We start from the raw sequence: 11445 nt of genomic DNA, 5'->3' as shown, positions 1-11445 counted from the left end.
CCAAACAACTATCAAAATTTTTAGTTGTTTGAATAGTTGTTTGAATAGTTGAAAAATGGAGAAATCGCGGGCGTATTTTTTTTTAAGAAAAAAATATAAATTTTATGTAATACTTAGGGCACTCAGTTGGTTTTTTATAGGTTAATTATTATTGGCTTATATATTTAATTCACGAAATCAGAACAATCAAACATCTAAAACTGCTGAAACACCCTAATATATAAAAAAAATATACATATTGTAATAGGATTTTACAATATAGATTTGTAGCATAAAATACCGTCATATGTTTATCAATTAAATTAAATAATCCGTTAATCTATCATCATGTAAAAATATATTACTAGATAGTGTATACTTATACTAGGTCAGAGAGTAAATACTTAAACATATGTAAATAGAGTTCGGGGATTAGAAAGAAACAGCATATTATGTAAAATAGCTTACGAATTTCGTCCTAATATATATGTAAGTATACAAATCACATCCTGTTTTATACACAGTGGAACTGGTTTAGCAGTTCAACCCTATCAAACCAAAGTAAAAGCTCTTTGTTTAAGGTCAGATACTCCAGCTATACAATGATTCTACGAAGACTTCTGAAGTTTTAAAGAACCGACGATACAGTTTAAAGCTGCAGTCGAAGTCAAGGGAATTCGCAATATATATATATAAGAGATGAGTGTTAGGAAAATATATTCCAAAATATTCTTCTACAATATAGCATGTCTACTGATAATTTCCATGGATGGGCCTGTCACGGCAAAGGTAAACATCTTTAAATATTTATTGTCTGATAATACGCTTTAATTATAATTATAATTTGACAGATAAACCCCTTGAATTGAGTGAATTGCCTTTGAAGGCATTTGATGACTATGCTGTTGATATGGATATTACTCACTGTGGTATTTGTGGATCTGACATTCACACAATTGACTCGGGATGGGGGCCTACTGATTATCCCTGTGTTGTTGGTCACGAAATTACCGGTATATGTACACGCGTTGGAAAAAAAGTACAGAAAGTTAAAGTTGGAGATCGTATCGGTGTTGGAGCTCAATCTGGCTCCTGTCTCAAGTGCGAGGACTGCAAGAGCGGTAACGAAAATGTTTGTATGAAGGGTATTGTGTATACCTACAGTAGCTACTGGGAGAATGGTGACAAGTCATATGGTGGTTATGCAGACAAGTGGAGAGGTCATGAACACTTTATATTCAAGATTCCCGATAATATGTCCAACGAGATCGCCGCCACTTTCTTCTGTGCTGGCGTAACGACCTACTCTCCTCTTAAGCACTACAATGTCAAGCCCGGAGACAAAGTCGGTGTAATTGGTATTGGCGGCCTCGGTCATTTTGGCGTACAGTGGGCTAAGGCTATGGGTGCCACCGTCGTCGCCCTTTCACACTCTGACCGCAAGCGCGATGATGCCAAAGAACTTGGTTGTGACGATTATATTGTTACGAGCAACAAAGAGATAATGTCTGCACACAACGGCACATTTACACATATCTTGTGCACCAACTTTAGCCCCGATTTTGATTGGGAAAGCTATCTTAGTCTTCTCAAGGCCAATACTCATTTCATTGTCGTCGGTGTTCCCGATGCACCATTGTCCGGCATACCTGCTCTTTTATTGGCATCTCGGCAAATCGCAATCGTTGGGTCGGCAATAGGTTCTCCTTCTATGATCGAAGATATGCTTAATTTTGCAGCAACTCACAATGTAAAGCCTTGGGTTAACAAGTATCCAATGAAAGAAGTAAACGAAGCTATTAAGGCCATGAGAGAAGGAAAACCTAGATATAGAATTGTGTTAGAAAACTAAGATTCTGCTCCAATTGTGAATCTTTTACTCTATAGTAAACTATATGCATAAAGCATTATCTATAAGCACAGTATTATTTCTTCAGTGTATTTAATTGTACAATATTATATAGTAGTACATAAATTTTTATTTACGGAAAGCTCGGTCTTTAATTGATCAATGCACTATTTAGTAATATATACAGAATTTTACCAATAATTAAGTAAATAATTTAAGTAAAATCAATAGACATACAAGTATGTGATATGTATATGAGTAATAATATGTGCACTAGAAGGAATGATATAAAGAAGCTTTAAATGCAAAAATACAAAGCATAAAAATACAATAATTATGATACACTTACACAAAACGTTTGGTCCTCAGAGAATACATTTCTCAGACATCCAAGCATGACACATATTCAACATACAGCTGCTCGTTAATGATTATAGCTCAGAGCTCCAGACTTGAAATGCGAGAAGATATACATGCTTATTATTTAATTATTAAACAATAGAAGTTTAACAGCGAGTATGCCTATCTTTGGGATCAATTACTGCCTGGCATCTTAATAAAATATTCTCTACTAAATTTGAAGCGAGTATGAGGTTTATATTGCTCCCTATTTCTGGATTGTACGCTTCAAATAATCTTCGTTTTAAACCGTCTTTTAATTTACTTAATATGACTTCAACATCACACCAAACATGCTTTATAGAGTTGATGTATGTAATCTGAGCAGGCTAGTACTCAAAGTCCTTGATATCCTGACTCTATTTTCATCACTTAGTATAGGTGCTAGTATGATATCTGGAATAGCCTTACTAAATACTGAAGTCATGTTGATACTGATGTGCCCGATGTTTTAATTTATGACAAGACGACCTGTGCTAAAGTATTGATATATACGTTCTGTTTACACCATCTTCAAGAAATTCCAGGTGCCCAAGACTATCAGTTCAGAAATAGCTCCAGAACAAGACAATATATTTATCCCACTCCGTTATTAAAGTAAAATGTCCTTATTCATGCTTTTTACTTTTCCCAATTAGTCTCGCACACCCATCGTTACCCTCAACTGTGAATCTGGACTCATAGTACCGGACAGCCCTACTCTATTGGTCATCTTCCCAATTGACGCTCTTCTACATAATTTACGGCCATACTTTCTTAAGTATGGGTTATAATAAAAAGCCTTTTATTGATGGCTTCCATAATAGACTAAGGAGAAATTGAAGTTTTTATTATTTTACTTGTATTTATCGAGAGAGATTCAAACGTTCTTTTGTTGGAGTATTTGATATATAAAGGTTGAAACGTAAGCCTTAGAGTGGTGTTAATTGGCAAGGCCATGTTGATAGAGTCATAGATGATATTAGCAAGTGTTGCCCTCAATTAAGTACCAAAAAATAATACCCGTTTATAAAACTCAGAAAGAAATGAAAGTCAACTATCTTGGATCAAGTATCTCTAAAGTGTTATTTACACAGCCAACGATGCAGAATATTAGCTATCAAACACATATAAATTTTGCTCTTATGGGATATATCTAATAAAATTTACCTTGTAGATTTTATTTTTATATTAAATAGTCTTAATAGCTTTATACGAATTTTAGTAATATAATCTGTGATCTAAGTTATCAGCAATAAAAGCCAGTATCAAAGAGAGCTTTGAATTCTTTCATCTAATCTTTAAGATTGAGCGTAGCTTATTCTTATTCACTTTGTCTGATGGGTTTTATCTAGTAATTTATAATACAAGGCCATTTATAAAATAAATAAAGAGTTTTAATATCATAATGTGAAGCGATCGAAGCCATTTAATGCTCTTTTCACACCTTTTATGGTGTTCGACCCAATTCAATTAGGCTGTGACATTATTATAATAATTCAGATCAAAAACATTACTTTATTGCACCATTTTTTTAAAGATAGTACTTTCTCTCCTAGAATACTGTTGTGTATTATTGAAGCTTTTTCTTATTCTATTTTTTTAAATAATATATATTGGCTTTATTACAGCCCTTATTTTTATAATACTAAAACACAATATGAAGGCATATACCAGGGAGCTATTTTTAGGTTAGAAAAGCAATCAACCAGCTATTCCGATACACTGGTTTTTTTAACAGAAATTATCATTTTATGGTTAAGGCTATTAATTTATTTTGAGAGCGTATGTGTTTAAACGTGTACAATTTTTTGATTCAAGGTCAGAGACTCCTGGTTTTTGTTTTCAGTTACAGTAACCCAGGAATTCATTATTGAGACCATGAAAAGTATGCTATTTTTTTTTAAAAGCCTTAACTCTCTCATACACAAAGGATACTGATAATGTTACATTCGATTGAAGTGAACCGTTTTCTGTAAATTTTAATAAGCGTGTAATTTCTTATGAGCATGGGAGGGTTGTACATACTCAATTTTCTGTTGTACTCCATCGTGTAGTATTGAGCCTTGGCAACTAACCATGTAAGACCATGAATATTAGATAACTCTCGGACTTTACAGTCACTCTAAGTATTTGCCACTCGGTAACAGTGAGTTGAGTATTGAAGCTTATTGTTTTAATAGCACGAGGGTGCGGTGTTGTCAGGTTTTTATTTTTATCTTTATTATTAGATTCTAGCCAACCCGCCAGTACACTGTGTAGGTTCGGGTGGCCAATGAATTATTTGGAATCGAGGGAAATTGATGTGTGAGGGGAGACCAGACTTTAGTAAAGAAAGCCTAGTCTTTCCAAGCTAAATGCATGCTTAACTTCCAAAACAAATCGTGTTCAAAATCTCCGCCTGGGTCTTACATTTATGCCTTGTGGGAGGACAAGACTTGTTGAGCACTATAAAAGCCTTTGACCTCTTGCTGTCCAAAGTCCAATATCATCCTCCTCTTCAGCAACCCATCCCTCTCCCTTCTCCCACAGACCAAACACACTTCCTTTCCTTCTACTACTCAACATGAAGTTCACCATCATTGCCACCGCTGCCCTCGCCCTCGCCGGCATGGTATCCGCCGTCCACCCTACCCGCTCCTGCGTGTCTCACTACAACGGTAAGTTGAGATACATGTTGAAATTCTACACATAAACTTATGTGGATATATTCCTTCAATTCTATAGCTGTCGAAGGTGACTCTTGCCAATCTGTTGCTCTCGCCAAGGGTATTACCGCCGAGAAGTTTGTTGAGCTCAACCACGGTCTTGCCGATCTCGGTGTTGAGGGATGTGCCAGCCTCAAGGTTGGTAAGAGATACTGCGTCTCTGCTCCCAAGACCAACGCCAAGCGTTGTTTGACCGCCAAGAAGGAGGATGCCGACAAGTCTGGCACCACTGTTACCTCCCGCCCCTCCAACGCTGTCAACAAGATCGTTGACAACTGCAACAAGTACTACACCATTGCCGAGTCTGACAGTGGCTGTTCTGATGTCGCCAGCAAGAACGGTATCGATGAGGAAGAGCTCTACGCCTGGAACCAGGGTCTCCACCACGCCGGTGACCACTTGTGCGATAACCTTGACACTGGCAAGGCCTACTGCGTCGGTGTTAACTAAATAGTCTAATATTCCGCCTGTAAAATAAACACTTCAATTCTCCAAACATAAAGCCATTTTATTTATTCGACCCTCCAATATTCAATTAAAATAATTATTTTATGCACATGGATATATATGAAGCTCAAGTATTTGTTCAGACCTTATTCTTGAAATCGCCAATGTGTTTGTAAATTATCAGACTGGAGCTTAACACACTCAAACAAATATTCTATACAGTTGATTTCTGCCTTTTCTGAACAGTTTGGTCAAAATATTATGGAATACTGAGTATGTAGCTTACTTTTTTTCTAGTATAAAGAAGTTTGATATTTGCAGATTATTAAATATATATATATATACACATTATATTAGAAAGCTCATAAAAAGCAATAAATAATATATAGCAAGGTTATATATATATATAGTGATACTCCTTTTATTTTATGAATTAAAGACCACACAATAATCATTAAAACAAAACTTAATTCATCAGCTCAATAGTTATAATTTATTTGGTAAAACAATGAAAATCAATACTGTCATATATATTTCAACACCAGTAATTATCTACGAATTTAAGAAAAAGGAATATTACGGATATACGGATCCTTCAAAGAATAGAGGACCAAGTAAAGGGATCTTAAGAAAGTTAGACAGAAAGAGCTATAAAGTGTACACTGTCTCATAGGTAATCGAAATTAATAGGCATTTCTGTAAATCATGTCACTTGGCCATTTTGAGTGTGTTATTAAACAAGATTCTCTAATTATTTATCTAGAAAATAGAACAAATACAGGTTTCGTAATTAAAGCATATGTTTTAAGAATTACTGAGAGGAAATATCCGAGTACAAGGGATTTGTTGTATTTTCCAGGTAAGTCGGTTTTTCGTTTGAGTCACATTGAACTTGACACACAATTATGAATGTATTTGTAGAAAATAGCATTTGCTCTATAGTCGTTAGCAATTTTATGTTACAGACATAATAAGCGAAGTATAATTTTATATATCTTTTGATAAACTGAATATCTATTGCTTTTTCTAAGCAATTCTAGCAGTGTGAAAACAAACCTATATATTGAAAGATATATGATCGACATGATATGTCCAAATGACTGAGATGGAAATATTATATTGGTTTGTGTTCCCAAAAGTATTTGGCTCGAGAGTAGGACTATATATCTCTCGTTCGTGGATTATTGAGAAATATCCAGACCAGATATTCAATTGAAAAGTTTCCTCTAAATTTAATATTCACAAGCTTTATAAACGTCCAGACCAACTATCAGAAACATTAGGAATAATATATTATTGTATTCACGAGTATAAAACATATATGAACAGAGATGTAATATCTGCATCAACTGAATTTTTCGTGTAGGATGCTTGGCACTTCTATCTGAGTTTGATAACCGCATCGTAAGTTTTAATATAGATATATCGAAAAAAAAAACAAGCTTAGGTAGATAATGTGTTGCATGTATGGCAGCAGAGAGCACATGGGGATAATGTGAACACTAGAAGGCCGAATTGGTTTGATTCATTTCTGTATCGTGAAAAAAGTAATGAGTCCAGGTAACTGTATATGTCCATATGGCAATACTTGGCATTGCGACAAGACACATGTCTTTAATATTTAAAGTGATTTTTTGCGTGCTGTCTGAATTTACAAAGACTATATTGCATTAAGGTTTATCCAATCATCTATTTAAATGATAACTTCTTGCTTGGTCTTTAAATAACTCGACCTTCTCCACTTAAGCGTAAATAAACACAAGACGAATCAATTGGTCTGTTATAATTCCAAAGCAGATATTGCAAAAGAAAGACAAAGTCGATGAGTGGACTATCACATCTCTGTACTATTTTTGGATTCCTATTTTTTTTTTTTTACATAATACTCCTCAATTGATATATAAACATATGAATTAATTTGTGTAATTATTGTGTGCTTGAGAGAAAAGTATTTAGAGATACATACAGTGTGGATATTCAATTCATACCATTTTACCTCGTGTATCCAATCAAATACAGTTATTTGATAATATGTTATCAAATCGAATAGATACAGTAATTGCTACAGCCAAAGAAGTCTAATAAATGTGTCTATAAACAAACTAATCAAAAGCTTTTTGAAAGCCTATTTCTTAAAAGTATATAGCTCAATTGTCTTGCACACCATTATAAAAAAAAGACAACTTTAGCAGCAGATCGTCGGAATACTTTCCGGGGTTTAAGGGTTGTTTTAACGTTGAATTTTGATCAAGTACTACTTTTCTCCTTTATATGTATAAATACGTTTTAATTGCAACTTTTCGTATTTTCTTTTTTTATTGCCATAGTTAAAAGGTAAAAAAAAAATCTTTTAAGTATCTCACTTGTACCCCTAATATTTTTACAGTAAATACAAACCACTATTTTCAGTTTCCCTGTGCAGTACAATAATAATAATAAAATTATTCAGTAAAAAGTATTCAAAGAATATAATAGCTTGCCACCTGTAAGCTCACTTCTTTGTTGGTTGGAGATATATCGGTGACATCTTGATCCAGTAACAATATAGTCTTCGTGCATGCAATATGAAATATCTCTTCTTCCAAGATCGATAGAAACATAATGCCTAGTCATCATTTTGTGGTTCTCTAGTGTAAATTCATGTATGTAAGAAGTGGTTTCTGTGTCAATGGTTGTAGTCCATCTGAGATTGGGCCCTTGGGCATTGTCAGGAATCTGCTTGAAAATTGATATTTCAATTTTATCTGTTTGTATTATTCTTCTGAACTTCATCAAAAATATTTTTACAATATTCGAAAGCCTTGATTCCCAAGCCTACCACAATTACCCACTACCCTAGTTTGTTCATAGATGCCCCCCATCTTTTCTTCAATACTTCAGCTCTTACTCATGTCGAAGGTTGATCTTAGGCTTCAAATATCTATCTTTGGCCTTGATGTTTAAATAGGGACTATATTCAGTATTCTGTTTAACATAAATTCGAAGCACTTCATTTCGAAGTAGGGTCCAATGTCAATTTTCAGCTGAATGAAGTTGGATAATAAATAGATATAAAGATGAATATGCGCCTAAGTATAAATGATATTCAGCTTAAGGAAAAAGTTAATTAATAGGATAAATAAAATATATGAAAATATATACTTTCTACGCGCTTGGAGTCCTAAATCCTGCCATTTCCCACACTTAGTTAGTTGATAAGCCGGCAAAAAAAAACAGTGCCTTGAAATTGATAGATTATCCTACCACTCTCAAAAAATCTATGATACACTTTGAAGTATAACCCTTTATTGCTGTCAATGAAATTGTATTATACTCGTAGATCTTCCACAAGGTTAACTTGTTTTATTATAAGTTGAAGAAGAAGAAAAAAAGAACTTGACTAGCAAGAACTTAAATAAAGTAACCAATATACAAGTATACATGTATTCTTTGGACTTATGCATTAATTTAACAATTATAGATATCTCAAAGTTATATACTCCAAAATATTCCTCTCTCTTTTTTTTTTTTTTTTTTTTTTTTAAAGGCTAGTACAGAGACTACTTGTATTAAAATCAAAGGCCGTTGCAACGTCACAAACCTTTTTTTTTCCTGTTAAAAAGAAGAACTATTTGGTTGACAATAGAGTAATGAATGAGAAGAGCCAAACCATGACAAACAGGCTAGAGAATTCCATTGAAGTCCTTTACCGTGATGATCACTTTTTCATTGTTAATAAACCTTACGATTGCCGAATACAAGACGACGATTTAACTCGTGGACCATCTGGTAGAGTATATGATGTAAAAGACGAGTGTAGATTAACATGTTTAGTCTAGTTCAGACCATGCTTGCCAATCAATTTCCAGAGATTCAAAAATTTCGCAATGTGCATCAACTTGATTATGCAACATCAGGGATATACGTGCTTGCCCTGAACAAAAAGGCAGCCGGAGCAGCATCCAAGCTATTTCGGGAAAGAAATGTACATAAGACGTATTTGGCAATCGTACAAGGTCACTTTGCACAGGATAGGTAAATATATAAATATATAAATATACATATATGTCAAATGAAATAAAAAAAATAGCCAATATTTTTTTTGGTTAATAGTTGTACTGTAGACCAACCGATTGGGGATGATCCAAATCATGATTTCCGGATGTCAATTCTTCCAGACGGAAAACCTGCCAAAACTCATGTAAGAGTACTTGAGCGCGGTTACTATCGTTACAAGGAAGAAAAGACAGGGGAAGACAAGTGTTTAAAGGTTAGCAAAGTGGAATTGTCACCAATAACTGGTAGACGCCACCAGTTGCGTGTACATCTACAGTCTCTTGGGCATCCGATTATAGGTGATTATAATTATGAGACCCAGTATACCGACACCTTCCGAATGATGTTGCATGCATACAAGATTATTTTACCACTTAAACAAGGAGAATTAGCAGTAGACACCAATGATCCTTTTATAAATCTGGTCGAAATATCAAAATAAATGTTGGATACTAGTATTTAATGTATGTTATCTATATGTATATAAAGGAGGAAATGAAAGAGAAACAAGTGACTAGGAATAGATCAACATATAAAAATTATGATATGATAATCATATAAAAAAATACAGAGAGAAGGATTAAATGTATCTGATCACACATTCAGCGGGAGCACTTCCAGGACAGTCTTCGAGACCATTGGGGTTCTTGCTCTGCCAGTTCCACAAAGAAGCACAAGTGTCATCCAGAGAAATCTCGGCCTTCCAGTTAAGTTCTTTCTCAGCCTTGGCAGGGTTAGCTGTAAGGTTGGTAACATCTCCAGCACGGCGACCAAGGATAACATATGGGAGATCACGACCGACAGCTTTGCTAAATGCAGCTACCATCTCCAACACAGTGCTACCCTTTCCAGTACCAAGGTTATACTCAACACAGCCAATGTCTTCCTTTAACTTTCTTAATGCAGCCAAATGACCCTTAGCAAGATCAACTACGTGAATATAATCTCTGTAAAAAAATTGAATTAGTTTCCAGAATTGCGCCTAGCATGTTTGTACTTGTATTTACCTAATGCATGTTCCATCCTTAGTAGGATAATCGTTTCCGAAAATAGCCAACTTATCACGCTTTCCAATAGCGACCTGGGACAAGAAAGGCATGAGATTGTTGGGAACACCGAGAGGGTTTTCGCCGAGAATACCAGAGGGGTGGGCACCAGCAGGGTTGAAGTAACGGAGTAGAGCAGCATTCCAGTCACCTTCAGCAGTGCAGAGATCACGAATAATGTTTTCAATAAAATGCTTGGTGCGGCCATAGGGGTTTGTAGCACCCTTTAGAAATAAACAGAAAAGTATAATCCAGCGTAAGAAATATGTAGGTACGTGTAAATATACGTGTACATGTGTTTTCGAGCATTCATTCTTTCATTCTTTCATTCTTTCATTCTATATTTTGTTATTGTTTTAAACTTACAGTGGGGCTGGTTTCAGGAATAGGGATAGTCTTAGGGTCACCGTAGACAGTAGCAGAAGAGGAAAATACAATATTCTTGACGTTAGATTCCTTCATAGCCTGGAGAAGTAAAATAGTTCCGGTGATGTTGTTGTGATAGTAGTCCAAAGGAATTTTGGTGGATTCTCCAACAGCCTTAAGGCCAGCGAAATGAATGACAGCCCAGATGGGATGGCGCTTAAAGACTTCGAGCATAGCCTTTTTATCGAGAATATCTACATCGTAAAAGATGACCTTTTTGTTGGTGATTTTCTCAATACGGCGAATGGCCTCATAAGATGAGTTGGTGAGATTGTCAATGACAACGACAGAGTAGTCTTGGTTAAGTAACTCAATGACAGTATGAGAACCTAAAAGATAAAACAAAGGCAAAGGGACAAATAAATATAACGCCCAAATTTTTAAACATCAATAAAACTAATTACCAATATAACCGGCACCACCAGTAACGAGAATAGAGCTTGCAATCATTGAGCGATTTAGTGAAAAGGAGAGGGCTTGATGAAAGAAGTTTAAAAAAAAAAGTGAAAGATGAGCTTAAATATAAATATAAAAAAAAAAGCCAATGAAAGTCCGCAATAGGGATGCCCTAAAGGTC

The 11445-nt window shown here is 35.0% G+C and overlaps 4 protein-coding genes across 4 annotated transcripts; 3 read left to right on the top strand and 1 right to left on the bottom strand.

Annotated features, from left to right (window-relative positions):
- Window positions 1-725: 725 nt before the first annotated feature.
- Window positions 726-1831, top strand: PHYBLDRAFT_110069 (hypothetical protein; the record flags this gene model as incomplete). Its single annotated transcript, XM_018428150.1, has 2 exons — window positions 726-768; window positions 831-1831. 2 exons carry the CDS (start codon window positions 726-728, stop codon window positions 1829-1831), a joined length of 1044 nt encoding a protein of 347 aa, XP_018294110.1.
- Window positions 1832-4704: 2873 nt separating this feature from the next.
- Window positions 4705-5475, top strand: PHYBLDRAFT_75953 (secreted LysM domain-containing protein). Its single transcript, XM_018443107.1, has 2 exons — window positions 4705-4866; window positions 4934-5475. The coding sequence occupies exons 1-2, from the start codon at window positions 4773-4775 to the stop codon at window positions 5362-5364; spliced, it is 525 nt and encodes a 174-aa protein (XP_018294109.1). The 5' UTR covers window positions 4705-4772; the 3' UTR covers window positions 5365-5475.
- A 394-nt stretch (window positions 5476-5869) lies between these two features.
- PHYBLDRAFT_59599 (hypothetical protein) lies at window positions 5870-7084 on the top strand (the record flags this gene model as incomplete). Its single annotated transcript, XM_018440526.1, has 5 exons — window positions 5870-5975; window positions 6125-6220; window positions 6728-6765; window positions 6809-6921; window positions 7021-7084. The coding sequence occupies 5 exons, from the start codon at window positions 5870-5872 to the stop codon at window positions 7082-7084; spliced, it is 417 nt and encodes a 138-aa protein (XP_018294108.1).
- Window positions 7085-9067: 1983 nt separating this feature from the next.
- PHYBLDRAFT_123378 (hypothetical protein) lies at window positions 9068-11334 on the bottom strand. The gene is made up of 6 exons (XM_018428924.1): window positions 11273-11334; window positions 10809-11197; window positions 10404-10666; window positions 9454-10343; window positions 9185-9375; window positions 9068-9129 (listed from the first exon to the last, which is right to left on the bottom strand). The coding sequence occupies exons 1-4, from the start codon at window positions 11316-11318 to the stop codon at window positions 9977-9979; spliced, it is 1065 nt and encodes a 354-aa protein (XP_018294107.1). The 5' UTR covers window positions 11319-11334; the 3' UTR covers window positions 9068-9129; window positions 9185-9375; window positions 9454-9976.
- Window positions 11335-11445: the final 111 nt, after the last annotated feature.

This window comes from Phycomyces blakesleeanus, assembly GCF_001638985.1.
Source record: "Phycomyces blakesleeanus NRRL 1555(-) unplaced genomic scaffold PHYBLscaffold_6, whole genome shotgun sequence".
NCBI classification, from domain to species: Eukaryota; Fungi; Mucoromycota; class Mucoromycetes; order Mucorales; family Phycomycetaceae; genus Phycomyces; species Phycomyces blakesleeanus.
Note: the sequence above shows the minus strand (reverse complement) of the source record. Positions and strands in the feature narration are given on the sequence as shown.

Bases quoted from the DNA above. Each gene is read 5' to 3' on its own strand.
- PHYBLDRAFT_123378 (XM_018428924.1), bottom strand. From the start codon at position 11,318: ATGATTGCAAGCTCTATTCTCGTTACTGGTGGTGCCGGTTATATTG. The intron at 11,198-11,272 runs GTAATTAGTTTT...TTTATCTTTTAG, and splicing joins TGGTGGTGCCGGTTATATTG to GTTCTCATACTGTCATTGAG. The intron at 10,344-10,403 runs GTAAATACAAGT...ATTTTTTTACAG, and splicing joins AAGGATGGAACATGCATTAG to AGATTATATTCACGTAGTTG.
- PHYBLDRAFT_75953 (XM_018443107.1), top strand. From the start codon at position 4,773: ATGAAGTTCACCATCATTGCCACCGCTGCCCTCGCCCTCGCCGGCATG. The intron at 4,867-4,933 runs GTAAGTTGAGAT...TCAATTCTATAG, and splicing joins CTGCGTGTCTCACTACAACG to CTGTCGAAGGTGACTCTTGC.